Here is a 21,531-nt window from a genome sequence, read left to right on the forward strand (position 1 = left end):
TCACTCTGATTTGTCACTGTTAGGTAACTGGCCTCTATTTTTATTTGATGTGTTATTCAGTTATAATTTTGCAAGAAACTTTGTGGAATCTTTTCAAAGTAATATTTTTGAATTCCAAAGTCTGGATTCAAACATATTTTGGCAATGTGTTTTATTTTTGAAAACTTTTCATTGCAGTACACCATGAAAAACATATGCATAAAATATTAAGATACAAACAAAAATTAACTGACATTTAATGTCTTAAAAATATATATATTACAGTAGCAATCAAGTAAGCACCATATCAAAAGTGCATGCATTTTATAAAAGTATTTTAAATATATTACATTAATTTACCCTGTATATTTGATCTTATAGCACAAATGTAGGAATAACCATTGCCCAGTCATTAGATTGTGAGGAATATATTTTCATACCGTTGTTACTCTCATTACTACTTCAGCAGAACTGTTGTCATCATACTCCTCATCGTGTGGCCTGAGTCGGGTGAGTAAATGTAGCAAAGTGTAGCTGCAGTGAAATCCTTCAGACATTAACCGTGTAGAACCAACAGATCTTTGTGTTCTGAATTGATTCAGAGAGGCCCAAAAGGTCTGATTGGCAGAGCTCTCAGCGTTGCTGCTATTAATTTCTATATCCTTTGCTTTGTCATAATTTAGAACGGTCCAGTGTAGATTAACAGCTCTCCAGCGTTTAAATACTCGATATAGTGCGGCTCCTTCATGAACAATTAAGCCTGTTAAAAAAGTATCAAGTATGAAGCATAAAGTATGAAATTATCATAAGGAATGTGATTACAGTTCATCTTTGCATTATGAGCATAGCAGAAGGACTCTGTTAATAGCCTCATCTATCTAAATGGAAATTATCTGTCGAGCACCTCTAGTCAAAGCACTGAAATTGGACTTTTACAGAGAGATACCAACATCCACATAGCACATTGTGGGTCCCTGCAATGCACTTCGCAAATGAGCAGATGGTGGAAACTGAGTCTGCAACCTTTCAGTCTATGGCTTACACATCAATAAGAATGTCATCCTGTCTTTCTAATCCTAATTAGAATCTAAATATATTGGTTAAAACTACTTTTCACATAAGAATGGAGTTAAATATCCTTATTTTTAATCAATATTATTCGGTATATTATTTTCCCCAAGTTGTCACAGACCATATCACATTATTGATGACTTCCCCAATTGGTCATTCCTGTAACCTTTCGAGTAGAGCAGAAAAATATTACATAATTTTCAGTTAGTCAGAGAAAATTCTATTTTAAAAACCTGATCACAAAAACTACTTTTTAAATTACTTGGAGTGAGATGATTGGTGCTTAAAAGAATATCATGAACAGAAGAATAGCTGGGTAAAATCAGTTTATACTCTGAGTGATCTGCTTGCGCATCTAACATTTATGGGTACAGTTAAAAGTACAAATAATAAATGTTGATTTTTTTTAGTGCAAGTTCTAAATTATTATTATCCAGGTACAGTGTCTTAAGTCCAGTTATTGAAAAATCAGACATTTTCATAAGCTGCCGTGCATCAATTTTTGTTGTTATTAAATCAGTAAAATAATTCTCTGGGACAATTCGGCTAGGTGCTGTGTGCACGTGGTGGCAGAATGAACCAGTTATTCATGCTGGGTTTTTCCTGTACTCTGGTCTGAACAACTCAACCCCAACCCACTCGGCTTCAGCTGATCCACCTGACCTGAGTCAGCCCAAACTGCCCGACCTGACCGAGCCTAAACTACCCGGCCCGACCTGACCCGGCCCAAGCTGCCCGACCTGACCCAAACTGCCTAACCCAGCCCAGCCTTACCTGGCCTGACCTGACCCAGCCCAAACTGCTTGACCTTGGCCCGGCCTATATGCACCACAACAGCTAGCTGTTCACCCTCCCCCTCCAGAATGCCTTGCAGCCGCTCTGAGACATCCTTGACCCTTGAACCAGGGTCCATCCTGGAGTCTTGTTTGCATCCGCAGAAACACCTGTCTATTCCCCTTACAATTGAATCCCCTATCCCTGTAGTTCTGCCATTCTTTTTCCTGCCCTCCTGTGCAGCAGAACTAGCCACGGTGCCATGAACTTGGCTGCTGCCACCTTCCCCTGGTGAGCCATCTCCCCCAACAGTATCTGAAATGGCATATCTGTTTTGGAGGGGGATGACCGCAGAGGACCCTTGCACTGCCTTCCTACTCTTCCTCTGTCTGGCGGTCACCCATACCCTATCTCCCTCAGTAATTTTTATCTGCAGTGTGAGCAACTCACTGAACATGTTATCCACGACTTCCTCAGCATCGTGGATGCTCCAAAATGATCCATCCGCAGATCCAGAGCCGTCAAGCGGTCTTACAGGAGCTGCATTTGGACACACGTCTTTAGCATGTGAAGGGGCCAGGGACACCGGAAGGTTCCCTGAATTTCCACATCACCCAAGAGGAGCATGACATGGATCTGAGATCTCCTGCCATGACTTAACCCTTAAGTTAATTTACAACAACTACAATGCCAAGAGAAAAAGAGAGAAAAAAGAAAAACTACTTACGTACTCTTACATTGCGCACTCATTCCATCCCGGTTGTAGCAAGGCAACCCTCCCATTCCAGATATTAGTCCCTGAACTGTTTCTGATGCATTAATATCCTTCCTTAAATAAGGAGACCAATACTGTATATAGTACCTCAGATGTGGTCTCACCAATGCTCTGTAAAACTGACCTCTCTCTATTTTTGTATTTAATTTTCCTCACAATCATAGAATCATAGAGTCCTATAGTGCAGAAAGAGGTCATTCAGCCCATCGAGTCTACACTGACCACAATCCCACCCAGTCCCTCTCCCCATAACCCCGCCTATTTACCTGCTAGTCACCTGACACTAAGAAGCAATTTAACATGGCCAATCAACCTAACCCACACATCTTCGGAGTGAGGGAGGAAACCGGAGCACCCGGAGGAAACCCACGCAGACACATGGAAAATGTGCAAACTCCACACAGTCACCTGAGGCCGGAATTGAACCCAGGTCCCTGGTGCTGTGAGGCAGCATTGCTAACCACTGTGCAACCAGTCTTCATGAGTTATTTTCCTATCTATCTTTGCATCATCAGCAAATTCAGCAACCGTCCTGTCAGCTCATTCATCCAAGTGATTTATATACTTTGTAAAAAGTTGAGTTAGCAGCACTGATCTTTCTGGCAAGAGTAGGATGCTTGGACAGGCAGTCAGCAGCAGCTAGAGGACAGTGCGAGAGAAGGATGCTGGAGAGGCAGTCAGCAGCACCTAGCTTATCACTGTATAAACATAAGTTCATTGGTTGAGTTAAGGGGTTCTTCCCCTCATATTCCCAGGAGCAGAGACAGCTGGCTCTGTGAGGGAAATCTCTACTGGGCAACAGGAGCGTTTGAAAACAAAATCCAGGAATAACATCACAGGAAAACAGTAAGTTCAATGGTTGCTGAGAAGCTGCAATTAGGGATTGTGTTTAAGTAGTTTAAACTAGAAAAATGTATCATTTATAAAGAAGTAGCTGCTTGGATTTCAGTGAGGGACACAAGCAATAGGGAAGTAAAGTTAAATTAAGCCAAGGTGAAATAAGGTAATAAACAAAGTTAGATAAAGTTAGGGTAAGAGTAGTAAAGTTACTCATATTCATTTTACTCATTCTACTTTTACTAAGTGTAATAAATAGTTTTTAGTGTTACGGAATGGCAGGTCAGCTGGACCAAGTGGAGTGTACATCCTGTGGTATGTTGACAACAGGAAGTAGTAAAGGGACTAGAAGGCAGGAGAAACAAAGCAAAGCATTGAGTATGCATCAAGTGCGGAATGGTGTCAAATCGACAAAGTTAAGGGCACGCCATCTGAATGAACACAGCATTCATAACAAGGTAATGATCTAAAGGTACAAATAGTGGTAAATGGTCTGATATAATTGCCAATACGGAAAGATGGCTGCATGGTGACCAAGACTGGGAACTGAATATTCAAGAATATTCAACATTTAGGAAGGACAGACAAGGAAGGAAAGGAGGTGGAATTGCGCTGATAATAAGCGATTCATACAATAGTAAGGGAGGATCTCAAATTGGAAAACAATGTGTGGAAGAAACAGTAAAGGGCTGTGGACATTGGTTGGAGTTATTTATAGGCCACCGAATAGTAATGGTAATGTATGGCATAGTATTAATCAGGAGATAAGAGATGCATATGACATGGGCAATACTGTGATCATTGTGACTTCAATTGCACATAGACTGGATAAACCAAGTGAGCACTAATACTGAGGAAGACGGGTTTCTAGAGTGTGTTAGGGATGGGTAGCCAGAGCAGTATGTTGAGGAGCCAACTAGAGGACAGACTATTCTAGAAGGGCTAGTTAATAATCTTGTTTTAAAAGAATCTTTAGGAATCAATGACCACTATATGAATTTTACCTTATGTTTGAAAGTGAAGGAATTCAATCTGAACACAAGGTGTTAAAGTTGAAGAAAGGAAATTATGAAGGCATGAGGGACAAATTGGCTGATGTGGATTGGGAAAATACATTAAAAAAGCAACAGATAGTCTTCAAAGAGCTATTACATAATGTGCAGCACTTATACATTCCTTCAGAATGCAAAAAAACCACAAAAGCAGTCAACTGTGGCTGACAAAGAAAGTTAAGGATTGTATGAATTAAAAGAAAAGGCTAATAAAGTTGCCAGAAATAGTACTAAACCTGAGGATTGGGAGGTTTTTAGAATATAGTGAAAGGCGGCCAAGAAACTGATAAGGAAAGGGGGAAAGGAATATGAATGCAATCTAGCAAAAACATAAAATGGACTGTAACAGCTTCTATAGGTGTGTAAAAAGGAAGTGTTTGGCTAAGACAAATGTGGGTCCATTACAGGCAGAATCAGGAGAATTTATAATGGGGAATAGAGAAATGGCAGAGAAGCTAAATGATAACTTTGGCTAGAACTTTCTGGCTGTTCTCACCAGCGGAATCTTCCTGTTCCCTCGATGGAGCACCCCCACCACGGACCAAAAGATTCTGTTGCCAGTCAATGCCAGGCACTGCAAAATCTCGCCCATTGACTAATTCACCAAAGAAACCAAACAAGGTTATATCAGCATGGTAATGCAGGTGTCACAGATGCAGCATGTGGGAGTTTATGGAAAGCATGCAATCTCAGACAGCCACTTCTGCAGTAAGTGTCTGCATTTCAGGGAACTTCAGCTCAAGAGTTCTTAAGCTGGAATCGGAGGTGAAGACATTACAGTGATGCGGGGGCAGCCACATCTTGTAAGTTAGACAGTGGCACATGTCTTGTTAGCAGCCATGGACAACAGGGCATGAGTCATAAGTCACGGCACAGCACAGAAGGAGGCCATTTGGCTCATTGAGTTGTTCCATTGGACCCTACTCCACTTAATTGGGTCTGGAACCATTCTCCAGGCAAATTGTAAAACTAGGGCTTTAAACTAAAATGTGAGGAGAAAGTTCAATTTTTTTTAAATCTAAAGAGAAAAGTCAAGGCCACAGAACAAGTTAACCAATTTGGACAAAGAAAAGGGAAAGATAAAGGGAATAAAATTGGGCTACAGAAGTGTGAAACATATTCAGAGCGAATTGCCAGCTAGTTTTTCACTATAGCTGATCTTCTTTCCACTGAACTTCAGACGATTATTCAAACTAATTTGCTCATTTTACTGTCACTTTTACTTGGTTTGAAATTAAAATTCTTGACAACTTTTCCAAGGAATGGAAAATAAAAATTAATGCAGTGAAAAATCAACCGTCAACTCACTAAGCGCATTTCATGGTGCTGTCCAGGACCAATTTCACTCTCAAAATGTTTAATGGTAATAGTACATTTGTTAATAAATTCAAATCAGGGAAAATTGTAAAATTTATCTGATTGTAGGAGATATTTGTAACAGGATCGATAAATTAATTACACTAATCGAGATAAATGGTTTTGATCTAATAGTCATTATAGATATGTTGGGAATGTAATATTCCATTGTACTTGACATTTCAAATAGGCAGACAAAATGGAAAAGGAGGAGCCATTACCTGGACAATAATGGATGACATAACCAAAGTAATAGAGAGAGAGCATGGTTCCAAGGAGCAGGATGTTGAATTTTGAATGTTAAAGTTAAATTTTTTTTTAAAGTTCATTTATTAGTGTCACAAGTAGGCTTACATTAACACTGCAATGAAGTTACTATGAAAGTCCCTAGTTGCCACACTCTGGTGCCTGTTTGGGTACACTGAGGGAGAATTTAGCATGGCCAATGCACCTAACCAGCACGTCTTTCAGACCGTGGGAGGAAACCAGAGCACCAGGAGGAAACCCATGCAGATACAGGGAGAACATGCAGGCTCCAGACAGTGGAATCGAATCCGGGTCCCTGGCGTTGTGATGCAGCAGTGCTAATCACTGTGCCACCGTGCTACCCCATGGATGAAGATAAGAAATAACAAGGGTTGGAAAAGGTCTTTGGAAGTGGTTTATATATGGACCTCCTAACAATATCTACTGTTACAGATAGGAGGAAGGTTAATTTAAACACCCCTGATTTCTCCTCTCACTACCCATCCGTAAACAGAAAAGTGTTTTGATATTGATTTCCCCCTTTATTAGAGGTGGCATATTATCCCCAACCCTTACATTTGGTGTGTCCTACTCCTCTATGAATAAATCACACAGCAAACACATGATAAAATAAATAGTTTATTTTCAAATACAAACAAGCCCTGAAAGGAAGGAGGTTCAGGGCTTGCCCATATTAAAATACAAGTTAGGTTTTACATGTGTCCAGTATCAAAAATCTAATCTTTCCAGAAGTGAGATCTCTCTGATGGGAGAAGGCACATAAATTTGAGTTAGTCTTGCAGGTACAAGTTCCAATCTTCCAGGAGTTCACAATTTTGATGAGGGCTAGAGATCTTCCTCTGCCAGCTGCTTGATGGTAAAATGGTAGCCAGCACAGGCTGCTTGCCAGGTGCTACTGTTTCTCTTTGGAGATTAAATAGTGACTGCCTATAACTTCCAATAACTTGTTAATTAAACAAATTCAGACAGTTTAAGTCTCAGTCATGTGACACTGGTTTCAGGTTGTTAAATGAGGCCCCTGATTGAAAGCCATTGTATGCTGTAACAGGCAACATTAGACCATTAACACCAGATTAGCAGCTAGGAGTTGCAAATGGCTGTCTTTGTTCATAGCTGGGGCAGACATCTCATTTGTGAAACCATTGTGTTGGCTTGGCTCGAGCGTTGATGAGATGCAAGAAATGTTACATTCCAGGAGGTGTTCTCCTTTGTTCACTTTCAAACTACTCAGAAACTTCCAGAAGCTAGCATGTGATTAGCAGGCGACATTGTATCAGCCCAGCGATTGTCCATTTTGAAAAACAGAGTAAAATGATTTTATAAAGCAGCCAGGCTGACAGGGATATGTATTTATTTCCAATCCTGTCTCTTCCAGGACACTACACTGTTGGACAGAGTATTTATCAAAAAGAAATGAGGAGCCCATCACAAAGGCAATGCAATAATCATAGCGGAATGTTAATCATAGAATCTCTACAGTGCAGAAGGAGGCCATTTGGCCAATCAAGTGTGCACCAACCACAATCCCACCCAGGCTCTATTCCCGCAAACTCACATATTTACCCTGCTAATCCCTGTGACACTCGGGTCAATTTTAGCCTGGCCAATCAACCTAACCCACATATCTTTGGACTCACATAGACCAGATAAATCAAATTGACAAAAATAATTTAGAATGTATTCTAAACAGTTTTCTAGAAAACCAAAGAAGGAAGAGACTACTTTAAAGGGTGGGACGGTGGCATAGTGCTTAGTACTGCTGCCTCAGTGCCAAAAACTCAATTCTAGTCTCAGATGACTGTCTGTGTGGAGTTTGCACATTCTTCCCGTGTCTGCATTGGGTTTCCTCCAGGTGCTCTGGTTTCCTCCCACAGCCCAAAGATGTGCTGGTTAGGTGGATTGGCCATGCTAAATTGCCCCTTAGTGTCAGGGGGATTAGCAAGGCGAAGGGGATAGGATAGGACCTGGGTGGGATTGTGGTCGGCGCAGACTCAATGGGCTGAATGGCCTCCTTCTGCACTGTAGGAATTCTATGAAATTGTGTTTTATTTAATGGGATAGGATTATTTAGTAATCTAGTAAAGTGGATCCACTGGGCAAAATTTTACACTCTCTCCCTCTCCCCCCTCCCCCCCCCCCCCCCCCACCACCACCAAGGTGAGTTATGAAGCTAGGTGGGGTTGGGGGGGCGGGGGTGCTAAAATTGAAAGCCAGAATTCCCCACAGGCCATCTCTGTATGCTTGGGTGGAGGTGAAACCAAAGGCCACCCTGTCGATGTTTCCGTCAACGCCCCACGTCATGAATTGCCAGGTGCTTCTGTCCCTCTGTAGGACAGATTATTACAGATATATTGCCTGTCCCAATCCTTCTGCCAAAATGCACACACACTTCTATATATTAAATTCCATCTCCCACTTGTCTTCCCATTCAGCTTGCTTATCTATGTCTTGGTAGTTTGTCAATTGGTATCACCCTCACAATTTGCTACATCTCCAAGTTTAGTATCACAGCAAATATTGAAATTTTAGGGAAACACCACTGTGTACCATCCCTGTTTTCTGTCCTCCAGTTTTTTTCTATCCAACACTGACACTCCTATTCCATAAGCCTCGAATTGGTTAACCAGATTTTTATGTGTTACTTTGTGAAATAATTCTTCAAATCCACTCAGACAATAACCAATCCCTTCGTCAGCATTCTCTGTTATTTAATCAAAAAATTCAATTAGATTAGCTGCTTTTCACAAATCCCTAATTAACTCTCAGCATGGGTTCTCCTTAATTAACTCCCCCAATATCACTATACTATTGTTCTTGCACATGTTTGTTACTTGTCTGCAGATTTGCCCCTATCTCTCTCTCTATCAAAAAGCTTATGGAATACCTTCCATAAGTAGTGTGATCACACCTTTCTTGCCTCTCAACTCTAACCAAATGGACTCTCTGTCCTTGCCTCCTCAAGGAGCTCCTCTCTATCCAAAACTACAATCCTTTCCCTAATCAATACTGCCATCCCATCACCCATCTTTGCTCTTTATCTTTTCCAAACACTTTGTATCTTTGAATATTAATTACCCAGTTCTCACCATTTTAAGGCACTCTTCTGTCACTGCCATTGCATTGTATTCTGTAAAGTCAGTATGCACTTGTAACTCACCAACCTTATTCACCATTGGTGTATTTACATACATGCATTCAAAACCTACATTTGTAGTCCTTACAATCCTTCTTCGTCTGCTCAATGTGATATTACTTGCTTCTCCAATGCTATCCAGTAGATGCACATGTGGATTTTCAAAAGATATTCAATAAAATGCCGCACAAAAGGTTACTGCACAAAATAAGGATTGGAGCTAATATAAAGATAGAATCATAGAATCCCTACAATGCAGGCCATTCGGCCTATCGAGTCTGCACCGATCACAATCCCACCCAGCCCCTAACCTCAAAGCCCCACATATTCATCCTGCTGGTCCCCCTGACACTAAATTACAATTTAGCATAGCCAATCAACCTAATCTACACATTTTCTTTTGGACTGTGGGAGGAAACTGGAACACCTAGAGGAAACCCACGCAAACACGAGGAGAACATGCAAACTCCACACAGACAGTGGCCCGAGCTGGGAATCGAACCCAGGTCCCTGGCGCTCTGAGGCAGCAGTGCTAACTACTGTGCCACGGTGCCACCCTTAGCCTTGCTTTGATATCACAATTTTCATGAACACAGAGTGCTTCATAACTGTACTCACTGTTGTAATGTAGGCAAAATGACTGCCAAACTACATACGGTATTCTACCACAAACAGCAACATGACAAGAAGTAGATAATCTGTTCATTTAGTGGGATAAATACTGGCCAGAACTCTGCGGAGAACTCCTCTGCTGTTTATCAAAATAGTGGATTTTTTTACATCCACCCGAGCAGGCAGTTTAATTCTCATCCAAAAGACAGAACTTCCAACAGTGCATCACTCCCTCAGTACTGAGGGAGGTTTGCTTGCGGTGGGGGAAGCATAAAATTCCCCAGGTTATCTTTCCACTGCTGCCCTCACATCTGCTCTGGCCTCAAATGGGAAAGGGGTGGTGGTTGCCTTAAGGACCCATTTCCACATCAGCAACTCCCCAAGTTCTAACCTCATGTTGCTTCCACTCCATCAAGAGAAACTCCCACCAAAACTCACCTGGATTCCAAGGCTTTGAATCCAGGAACAACAGTCCTGGCCATTCCTGCCACTTGCGCAGCTGGAATTTTTATTTTATTATTCATTCTTGGGATGTGGGCATCACCAGCTAGGGCAGCATTTGTTTCCCAGCCCTTATTGCCCTTGAGAAGGTAGTGGTGAGTTGCCTTCTTGAATCACTCTAGTCCATGTTATGTAGCTACACCCAGGGAGGGAGTACCAGGATTTTGACCTAGTGACAGTGAAGGAATAGTGATATATTTCCAAGTCCTCAACTTTCTCAGGAGACTAAGGAAATTTGGCATGTCCGCTACAACTCTCACCAACTTCTACAGAGACACCACATCACAACTTGATATGGCTCCTGTTCTGTCCAAGACCACAAGAACATACAAAGGGGCATGAATGAAGCCCAGTCCATCCTCACACAAAACCAGCCTTTCATCCATTGACACTGTCTATCCTTCCAGATGCCTCAGAAACGCAGCCAGCATAATCAAGGACCCCACGTACCCCGGACATACTCTCTTCCACCTTTGTCCGTCAGAAAAAAGATACAAAAGTCTGAGATCACGTACCAACCAACTCAAAAGCAACTACCTCCCTGCTGCCATCGGACTTTTGAATGGACCTACCTCGCATTAAGGTGATCTTTCTCTACACCCTAGCCATGACTGTAACACTACATTCTGCACTCTCTCCTTTCCTTCCCTATGTACGGTATGCTTTCTGTAGAGAGCGCAAGAAACAATATTTTCACTGTATACTAATATATATGACAATAATAAATCAAATCAAAATCAAAAAAAGTCCAGATAGTGAGTGACTTGGAGGGGAACTTCCAGGTGATGATGTTCTGACGTGTTTACTGCCTTATCCTTCTAAATGGTAGTGATTGTGGGTTTGGAAGGTACTGTCTGAGGAGGCTCAATGGGGGTGGCTGCAGTGCATCTTGTATATGGTACCCACTGCTGCCACTGTCAGTGGTGGATGGAGTGCCATCAAGTGGGCTGCTTTGTCCTGGGTGGTGTCAAGCTTCTTGTGTTGTTGGAGCTGCACCCATCATGGCAGGTGGAGAGTACTCCATCACACTCCTGACTTGTGCCTTGTGGTTGGTGCACAGTCTTTGGGGAGTCAAGAAATGAGATATTCACAGCAAGAGTCTTAGCCTCTGACCTGCCCTTGTAGCCACATTATTTATATGACTAGTCCAGTTTTGTTTCAGGTCAATGGTGACACCCAGATAGTAGGGGATTCGGTGATTGTAATGCCATTGAACATCAAGCAATGTTGGTTAGATACTTTCTTATTGGAGATGGTCACATGTAGCATGAATATTACTTGCCACTTGGACAATATCCAGGCTAGGATTGACAAGTCCTGCTGCACTGGGACAGAAGAGTAACAGAATCAGACAGTGCAGAAAAGGTCCTTGGGCCTATCGAGTCTGCACCAACAATAATTACCACTAATATCATACTAATCTCATTTTCCTTCACTTGTCCCTATCTTTGAATAGTATGATATTTCAAGTGCTCCACTACCTCCCCAGGTAGTGCATTCCAGATTCTCACCACCCTCTAAGTGATTTTTTTTCTCAAATTGCCTCTGAATCTCCTGGTTCGTGCCCTAAAATTATGCCCCATCATGATTGATCCCTCAACTAAGGGAAACAGCTACTTCCTATTCACCCTGTCCAAACCTCTCAATCTTATACACCTCAATCACCTGCTCTGCCGTCTTCAGGGATCTGTGAGTAAGTACCCCAAGATCCATTTGTTCCTCTGAACTTCCTAGTGTTCTGCCATTCATTAAACACTCCCTTGTCTTGTTACTTCTTCCAAAGTGCCTCGCCTCATACTTATCAGAGTTAAATCCATCTGCCACTGCTCTGCCCATCTGACCAACCCACCTATATCTTCCTGTAACCTACGACCTTCTTCTTCACTATTAACCACTCTACCTATCTTGGGGTAATCTGCAAATTTACTTATTGTTCCCCCCACATTATTATCTATATCATTTATGTATATAACAAACAAGAAGGGTCCCAGCACTGAACCTTGTGGTATGCCACTGGACACCAGCCTCCAGTCACAAAAACAGCCTTCTACCACCACCCTTTGTGTCCTACTACTGAGCCAGTTTCAGATCCATCTCACCACGTTTCTCTGAATTCGATGTTCTTCAACCTTCTCAATCAGTCTTCCATGTGGGATCTTGTCAAAGACTTTGCTGAAATCCATATAAACTACAGCAACTGCACTTCCCTTATCCACACACAAGATCACTTTTTTGAAAAATTCTATCAAATTTGTCAGGCATGATCAACCTCTGACAAAGCCATGCTGACTATCCCTAATTAACCTATGTCTTTCCAAGTGGATATTAATTCTCTTCTCAAAATTTTCTCCAATGCTTTTCCATCTCTACCACCTTCTTGAAAAGTGGAACCACCATTCTCCAGTCCTCTGGCACTTCCCCCGTGTTGGACTTTAACCTGGTGTTGTGAGATTTCTTACTGTACTTCCCCTGTGGCCAGAGAGGAGTCAAAAATGAATATTTCCTGCCTGACCTCCCACAGCAGCCTCAGATGGTGAGGTGAGAGTGACAATCCTTGATGTCAAGGCTGCATGCGACTGAGGATCCTTAGTGAAACTGGAATCAATGGGTATCAGGGGGCAAACTCTGTGGTTGGAGTCATACCTGGTACATAGGAAGATGGTTGTGGTTGTGCAGGGTCAGTCATCTCAGCTCCAGGACACCCCTGCAGGAGTCCCTCAAGGTAGTGTCCTAGGCCCAGCAATCTTCAGCTGCTTAATCAATGACTTTCCCTCCTTCATAAGGTCAGAAGTGGGGATGTTTGCCGATGATTGCACAATGTTCAGCACCATTCGTGACTCCTCAGATGCTGAAGCAGTCCATGTTCAAATGCAACAAAATCTGGACAATATCCAGGCTTGGGCTGACAAGTGGCAAATAACATTCACGCACACAAATGCCAGGCAATGACCATCACCAATAAGAGACACTGTAACCACCCTCCTTAACTTTCAATGGTGTCACCATCACTGAATCCTCCACTCAACATCTTTGGGGTTACCATTGACCAGAAACTCAAACGGATTCACCACCTAAACACGGTGGCTGCTAGAACATGTCAGAGGCTAGGAATACTGTGGCGAGTAACTCACCTCCTGACTCCCCAAAGCCTATCCACCATCCATAAGGCACAAGTCAGGAGTGTGATGGAATACTCCCCACTTGCCTGGATGGGTGCAGCGTCAACAACACTCAAGAAGCTTGACACCATCCAAGACAAAGCAGCCCACTTGATTGGCACCACATCTACAAACATTCAATCCCTCCACGCTCAGTAGCAGCAGTATGTATTATCTACAAGATGCACTGCAGCAATTCATCAAAGATCCTTAAAAAACATCTTCCAAACCCACGACCACTTCAATCTAGAAGGACAAGGGCAGCAGGTATATGGGAACACCACCACCTGCAAGTTCCCCTCCAAGCCACTCACCATACTGACTTGGAAATATATCGCCATTCCTTCACAGTTACTGGGTCAAAATCCTGGAATTCCCTCCCTAACGGCATTGTGGATCAACCCACAGAACATGGACTACAGCGATTCAAGAGGGCAATTCACCATCACCTTCTCAAGGGAAACTGGGGATGGGCAATAAATGCTGGCCAGCCAGCCAAGCCCGTGTCCCACAAATGAATAAAAAAAAGTTTATCTGGGTCTGGGGATTTGTCAATTTTTAAGCCCGTCAAAGCCTCCAATAAACCCTCACTTCCTATGTTAAACTGCTCAAGGTCCACACAGTCCTTTTTCCTGAATTCTATAGCTATGCCCTCCTTATCCTGAGTGAAGACTAATGAGAGATATTTATTTAACACCCTTACAATATCTTGGAGCTTCATACACAGCTTGTCCCCTTGGTCTCTAATGGGCCCCACTCGTTCCCTGGTTAACCTCTTCCCCTTAATGCTTTTATAAAATATCTTGGGATTCTCCCTAATCTTGTTTGCAAGTCCTTTTTCATGCCCCTTTTTCACTCCGCTAATTGCTTTCTTAAGATTACCTGTAAAGACTCGCATTCCAACCATTATTTTGTAAATTGAGTTTGTATCTTTATATGCCCTGTTTGTGGACAGAACTCCCACTCACCTGATGAAGGGGCAGCGCTCCGAAAGCTAGTGGTTTGTGCTACCAAATAAACCTGTTAGACTTTAACCTGGTGTTGTGAGACTTCTTACTGTGTTTCCCTCTCCCTGCCAGACTAGTTTAAACTTTTCCCAACGGCACTAGCAAACCTACCTGTAAGGATGTTGGCCCCAAGGTGCAGATTCAGACGTTTGTACGTGTCCCACTTTCCCCAGAAACAGTCACAGTGATCCAAGAATCTAAACCCCTCCCTCCTCCACCAACTCTTGAGCCACATATTCATCTGTAGTGAGGAACATTGTCAGAGGTTACAGAAGGATATAGTTAGGCTGGAAATTTGGGCAAAGAAATGGCAGATGGAGTTCAATCCAAGGTAGGTGGTGTTGTGGATAGTTTGGAGGGATGTCAGAAGTTGCAGCGAGACATAGATAGAATGCAAGACTGGGCGGAGAAGTGGCAGATGGACTTCAACCCGGATAAGTGTGTGGTGATCCATTTTGGCAGATCCAATGGGATGAAGCAGCAGTATAATATGAAGGGTACCATTCTTAGCAGTGTAGAGGATCAGAAGGACCTTGGGGTCCGGGTCCATAGGACTCTTAAATCGGCCTCGCAAGTGGAGGATGCGGTCAAGAAGGCGTACGGCGTACTGGCCTTCATTAATCGAGGGATTGAGTTTAGGAGTCGGGAGATAATGCTGCAGCTTTATAGGACCCTGGTTAGACCCCACTTGGAGTACTGCGCGCAGTTCTGGTCACCTCATTACAGGAAAGATGTTGAAGCCATTGAAAGGGTGCAGAGGAGATTTACAAGGATGTTGCCTGGATTGGGGGGCATGCCTTATGAGGATAGGTTGAGGGAGCTTGGTCTCTTCTCCCTGGAGAGACGAAGGATGAGAGGTGACCTGATAGAGGTTTACAAGATGTTGAGAGGTCTGGATAGGGTAGACTCCCAGAGGCTATTTCCAAGGGCTGAAATGGTTGCTACGAGAGGACACAGGTTTAAGGTGCTGGGGGGTAGGTACAGAGGAGATGTCAGGGGTAAGTTTTTCACTCAGAGGGTGGTGGGTGAGTGGAATCGGCTGACGTCGGTGGTGGTGGAGGCAAACTCGTTGGGGTCTTTTAAGAGACTTCTGGATGAGTACATGGGATTTAATGGGATTGAGGGCTATAGATAGGCCTAGAGGTGGGGATGTGATCGGCGCAACTTGTGGGCCGAAGGGCCTGTTTGTGCTGTGGCTTTCTATGTTCTATGTTCTATAAATGCGAAGTGATGCATTTTGGTAGAACTAACGTAGGGGGGAGCTATATGATAAATGGCAGAACCATAAAGGGTGTAGATACGCAGAGGGACCTGAGTGTGCAAGTCCACAGATCCTTGAAGGTGACCTCACAGGTGGAGAAGGTCGTAAATAAGGCAAATGGCATGCTTGCCTTTATAGGACGGGGCATAGAGTATAAAAGTTGGGGTCTGATGTTGCAGTTGTACAGAACGTTGGTTCGGCCGCATTTAGAATACTGTGCCCAGTTCTGGGCACCACACTACCAGAAGGACACGGAGGCTTTAGAGAGAGTGCAGAGGAGGTTTACCAGGATGTTGCCTGGTATGGAAGGGCTTAGTTATGAGGAGAGATTGGGTAAATTGGGGTTGTTCTCACTGGAAAGACGGAGGATGAGGGGTGACCTAATAGAGGTGTATAAAATTATGATAGGGTGAACGGTGGGAAGCTTTTTCCCAGGTCGGTGGTGACGTTCAAGGTGAGGGGGAGGGGAGGTTTAACATGGATATCAGAAGGACGTATTTTACACAGAGGGTGGTAGGGGCCTGGAATGCGCTGCCGGGCAAGGTGGTGGAGGCGGACACACTGGGAACATTTAAGACTTACCTAGATAGCCACATGAACGGAGTGGGAATGGAGGGATACATTAGAATGGTCTAGTTTAGACCAGGGAGCGGCGCGGGCTTGGAGGGCCGAAGGGCCTGTTCCTGTGCTGTATTGTTCTTTGTTCTTTGTATCCCATTTTCCTATTTCTATACTTGCCAGCATGTGGCACCGGGAGTAATCCAGAGTTTACAAATTTAGAGGTCCTGCTTTTTAATCTACTGCCTCGCTCCCTGAATTCTTGATGTAAGACCTCATTCCTCACTTTGCCCATATCATTGGCAGCAATCTGTGCCGTGGTCTCTAACTCATCACCCTCCCCTTTCAGGATGCCCTGCAGCCATTCAATGACATCTCTGATCCTGGCACCAGTGAGGCAACACATCATCTTGGAGTCGTGTTTTCAGCCGCAGAAATGCCTGTCTGCTCCCCTGACTAATGAATCCCCTATCACTATTGCTCTCCCTTAGTGATGCCAGAAGCTTGACTCTGGCTGCACTTCTTTGAGGTCATGATGTGGAGATGCCGGCGTTGGACTGGGGTGAACACGGTAAGAAGTCTCACAACACCAGGTTAAAGTCCAACAGGTTTATTTGGTAGCAAATACCATAAGCTTTCGGAGCGCTGCTCCTTCGTCAGATGGAGTGGAAATGTGCTCTCAAACAGTGCAAACAGCACTGTTTGCACTGTTTGAGAGCACATTTCCACTCCATCTGACGAAGGAGCAGTGCTCCGAAAGCTTATGGTATTTGCTACCAAATAAACCTGTTGGACTTTAACCTGGTGTTGTGAGACTTCCTACCTTCTTTGAGGTACCAGTGCCCTCATCAGCTTCCAAAATGAAATACAGGTTAGTGAGCGGGACCCCAGGGGACTCCTGCACTACCTCACTGTTCTTTCTGGACTGCCTGGTGGTCCCTTCTTTCATCTAGTCCCTTGAGCTGTGGTGTGACCACCTCTCTAAATGTGGTATCTATGTAACTTTCAGCCCTTGCAAGTGTGCCACAGTGTCTCCAGCCGCTGCTCAAGCTCCGAAACCCAGAGCTCCAGTTTCTGCAGCTGGGAGCACTTCCTGCACCATGTGGTCACCTAGGACACTGGCGGTGTCCAAGGCTCCCCACATATAACAAGCCATACATTCCACTTCGTTGTTCTCACCTGACATTTCCTAAAATTTACACCCTAGATACAGGTAATAAATAATACTTTCCCAATAAATAATGTTTCCTTTAGCTTCAGCTATTTAAACACAGTCCTTAGTTCCAGTCACTCACCAATGAATCAGCTTACCGCTTTCCTGTAATGTCACTCTTAGATGATTTTCAAACTCAGCACGCTGTATGAACAGTGGCTGTCCCTCGCAAGCCTGGTGCTCTCTGCTGCCTGTCCAGGACTGTCCGCTGCCCAAAGGTGAGTGGAGGCCTCGAACCCCATGCTCTCTTATATCACTGTACTGGTGAGGTGTGTTCCTCACAGGTCCAGTGCTCTCTGCTGCCCGAAGATGAAGGATATGGACTGTTTCAGTATTTGAGGAGTTGCGAATGGTGCTGAACATTGTGCAGTCATCAGCAAACATCCCCACTTCTGGCCTTATAATGGAAGAAAGGTCATTGATGAAGCAGCTGAAGATGGTTGTCCCTAGGACACTACTCTGAGGAACTCTTGCAGTGATACCCTGGAACTGAAATGGTTGACCTTCAACAACCATGACTACCTTACTTTGTCATGATGTGGAGATGCCGGCGTTGGACTGGGGTAAACACAGTAAGAAGTTTAACAACACCAGGTTAAAGTCCAACAGGTTTATTTGGTAGCAAAAGCCACACAAGCTTTCGAGGCTCAAAGCCCCTTCTTCAGGTGAGTGGGAATTCTGTTCACAAACAGAATTTATAAAGACACAGACTCAATTTACATGAATAATGGTTGGAATGCGAATACTTACAACTAATCAAGTCTTTAAGAAACAAAACAATGGGAGTGGAGAGAGCATCAAGACAGGCTAAAAAGATGTGTATTGTCTCCAGACAAGACAGCCAGTGAAACTCTGCAGGTCCACGCAACTGTGGGAGTTACAAATAGTGTGACATGAACCCAATATCCCGGTTGAGGCCGTCCTCGTGTGTGAGGAACTTGGCTATCAGTTTCTGCTCAGCGACTCTGCGCTGTCGTGTGTCGCGAAGACCGCCTTGGAGAACGCTTATCAGGTGGACAACGTTGTCTACCTGATACGCTGCAAGAAAGGATGTCCCGAGGCATGGTACATTGGGGAAACTATGCAGACGCTGCGACAACGGATGAATGAACACCGCTCAACAATCACCAGGCAAGACTGTTCTCTTCCTGTTGGGGAGCACTTCAGCGGTCTTGGGCATTCGGCCTCTGATATTCGGGTAAGCGTTCTCCAAGGCGGCCTTCGCGACACACGACAGCGCAGAGTCGCTGAGCAGAAACTGATAGCCAAGTTCCGCACACACGAGGACGGCCTCAACCGGGATATTGGGTTCATGTCACACTATTTGTAACTCCCACAGTTGCGTGGACCTGCAGAGTTTCACTGGCTGTCTTGTCTGGAGACAATACACATCTTTTTAGCCTGTCTTGATGCTCTCTCCACTCCCATTGTTTTGTTTCTTAAAGACTTGATTAGTTGTAAGTATTCGCATTCCAACCATTATTCATGTAAATTGAGTCTGTGTCTTTATAAATTCTGTTTGTGAACAGAATTCCCACTCACCTGAAGAAGGGGCTTAGAGCCTCGAAAGCTTGTGTGGCTTTTGCTACCAAATAAACCTGTTGGACTTTAACCTGGTGTTGTTAAACTTCTTACTGTGTTTACCTTACTTTGTACCAGGTATGACTCTAATCAGCTGAGAGTTTTCCCTCTGATTCCCATTGATTCTAGTTTTGCTGGAGCTCCATGATGCCACACTTGGTTAAATGTGACCTTGATATCAATGGCAGTCGCTCTCACCTTATTACAGCCATGGTTCAAACATGTGCAAAAAGACTGAATTCCACACTGCAATACTGGACCATACCCTCAACAAATTATCCACAAGCATGGAGATAATCTCCAGATCAGATGGGGAACTGTTTAACCTGCACTACATTCAATCCAAAACCTAAACCATTCCAAGACAAGCCAAAGAGCAGACGATAATTGTGTGCGTGCTTACTTAAAAACTGAGTTCCATTGTCAACTCCACCCCCGAACATGTAAGAAAATGGGCCTTTCGCAAAACACCCAGAAAACATGTGAGATTGGTACAAAGCGAAAATGTGCTTTACATTTGGAAGCCTGAGATTGAAAAGGCATTTACTCCCTGATTGTTGATGAGGAAATATTCAATGTTCAAATCTCTGACAATACTGCCTAAGCTTAGATAATGTCAAATGTCACACCTGAGTGACCATTCTTCGTGTCTGAAACAGAGAGTAAGCCACACACACATATACTTTGCGGTAGGAATCAGGGCTGAGACTGCTTGGCTATTTTCACCCCTTGTCAGTCTAGAGCAGGGGTCTCCAAACTTTTCAGTATGAGGGCCACATCGCATATTTTACACATTTTCGGGGGCCAAAGGAAAAAAATTTGTTTTATAAATGAATGAATAAAATCTAAATGAATAAATAAGTTTTATTTGGATCATCTTTGTAATCAGCATGATATGATTCAGAACAAAAGAGAAATGTGGCAATTACAAAGAAACAATGCCGTGCTTACACTGAGAAATGATATATAATGAGTAAAAATGTCAAACATTAGCAAATGCTCTGACAAAATAATCAATTACTTAACCGCAGATGAGAAAAGCGGGCTAATCATTTTTAAATTAATTTTATTCACTGAAATTTTACAAATGTTCACTTGAACTGAGAATTTGCCTAATTTTGTGGTACACAATAAGAAAAATAAACACGCCCCAAGAAAGAACTTCAGTAAAACAAAGCAAAGAAATTCAAAACAAACTTGAACCATTAATAAAGGTCGAACAAAAATAAATTCAGTCTGCACCTTTCTACATAATTCTGGCAATTGGAGTTTTCAATCGTAATCAACAAATCATGAAGTTTTGCACAAGATTAATGGGAATGATGGAACTGCTTTTTTAATTTCAAAATATTTCTGAACTGAGGTTTCAGGCTTGAGGAGCCAATTATTAGAATGGACTTCAAATGCTCATCAGATAAATTTGCTCGATATTTGGACTTGACATACTTCATAGGGCGGCACAGTGGTTAGCACTGCTGCTTCACAGCTCCAGGGACCTGGGTTCGATTCCCGGCTTGGGTCACTGTCTGTGTGGAGTTTGCACATTCTCCTCGTGTCTGCGTGGGTTTCCTCCGGGTGCTCCGGTTTCCTCCCACAGTCCAAAGATGTGCGGGTTAGGTTGATTGGCCATGCTAAAATTGTCCCTTAGTGTCTGTAGGTTAGAGGGAGTAGTGGGTAAATATGTAGGGATATGGGGGTAGGGCCTGGGTGGGATTGTCGATGCAGACTCGATGGGCCGAATGGCCTCTTTCTGTGCTGTAGGGTTTCTAAGATTCTAAGATTTTTGAAAATGTTTGTTCACACAGGTACGTTGTACCAAAAACTGATACAAATCCATAAGCAAATCGCTTCAAATTTGGAAACTGCTCAGGCTGCAAAGATTTATAAAATTGGATCAGATTTCCTTCTTTATACTTGTCTTTCAGCATGTCATCTGATTGGAGATCAATAATTTCCATTTGAAACTGACTTGGGAGTGTTTCAACATTGCAGCCAAATGGATTTTGAAACAGCTTTATTTCATCTGTGTTTCCATCAAGATCCGAAAATTGTTCCTGAAATTGTTTTTGCAAGTCCTTAATGATTTCTGTTGCAAATGAAGAAGGAAATTCTGCTTCACTTTCTTCATGAAATTTTTCACAACATGGAAAATGAACCAAGTTATGAACTTTCAGCTGTCCTTGAAATAGCATCAGTTTTGCCCTGAATGCCTTGACATGCGCGAATAGATCACAAATCAAATTTGTTTCACCTTGCAACTTCAGATTCAATTGATTCATATGGCCTGTCACGTCTGCAAAAAATGCCAATTTCCAAAGCCAGTCACTGTTTGATAAAAGTGGTTCGGATCGATTCTTCTCTGTGAGAAAGGAATCAATTTCCTCTCTGAACTGAAA

At 43.2% G+C, this 21,531-nt stretch overlaps 1 protein-coding gene across 1 annotated transcript in view; it reads right to left on the reverse strand.

Annotated features, from left to right (window-relative positions):
- Positions 1-413: 413 nt before the first annotated feature.
- LOC144481005 (E3 ubiquitin-protein ligase MARCHF11-like) overlaps positions 414-21,531 on the reverse strand; it is a 95,565-nt gene continuing 74,447 nt past the window's right edge. Inside the window, exon 4 of the mRNA XM_078200633.1 lies at positions 414-739. Within this exon, the coding sequence (XP_078056759.1) occupies positions 414-739 (326 nt within the window). The remainder of the gene's footprint in view (positions 740-21,531) is intronic.

The sequence above is a fragment of the Mustelus asterias genome, chromosome 2, assembly GCF_964213995.1.
Source record: "Mustelus asterias chromosome 2, sMusAst1.hap1.1, whole genome shotgun sequence".
Taxonomy (NCBI): Eukaryota; Metazoa; Chordata; class Chondrichthyes; order Carcharhiniformes; family Triakidae; genus Mustelus; species Mustelus asterias.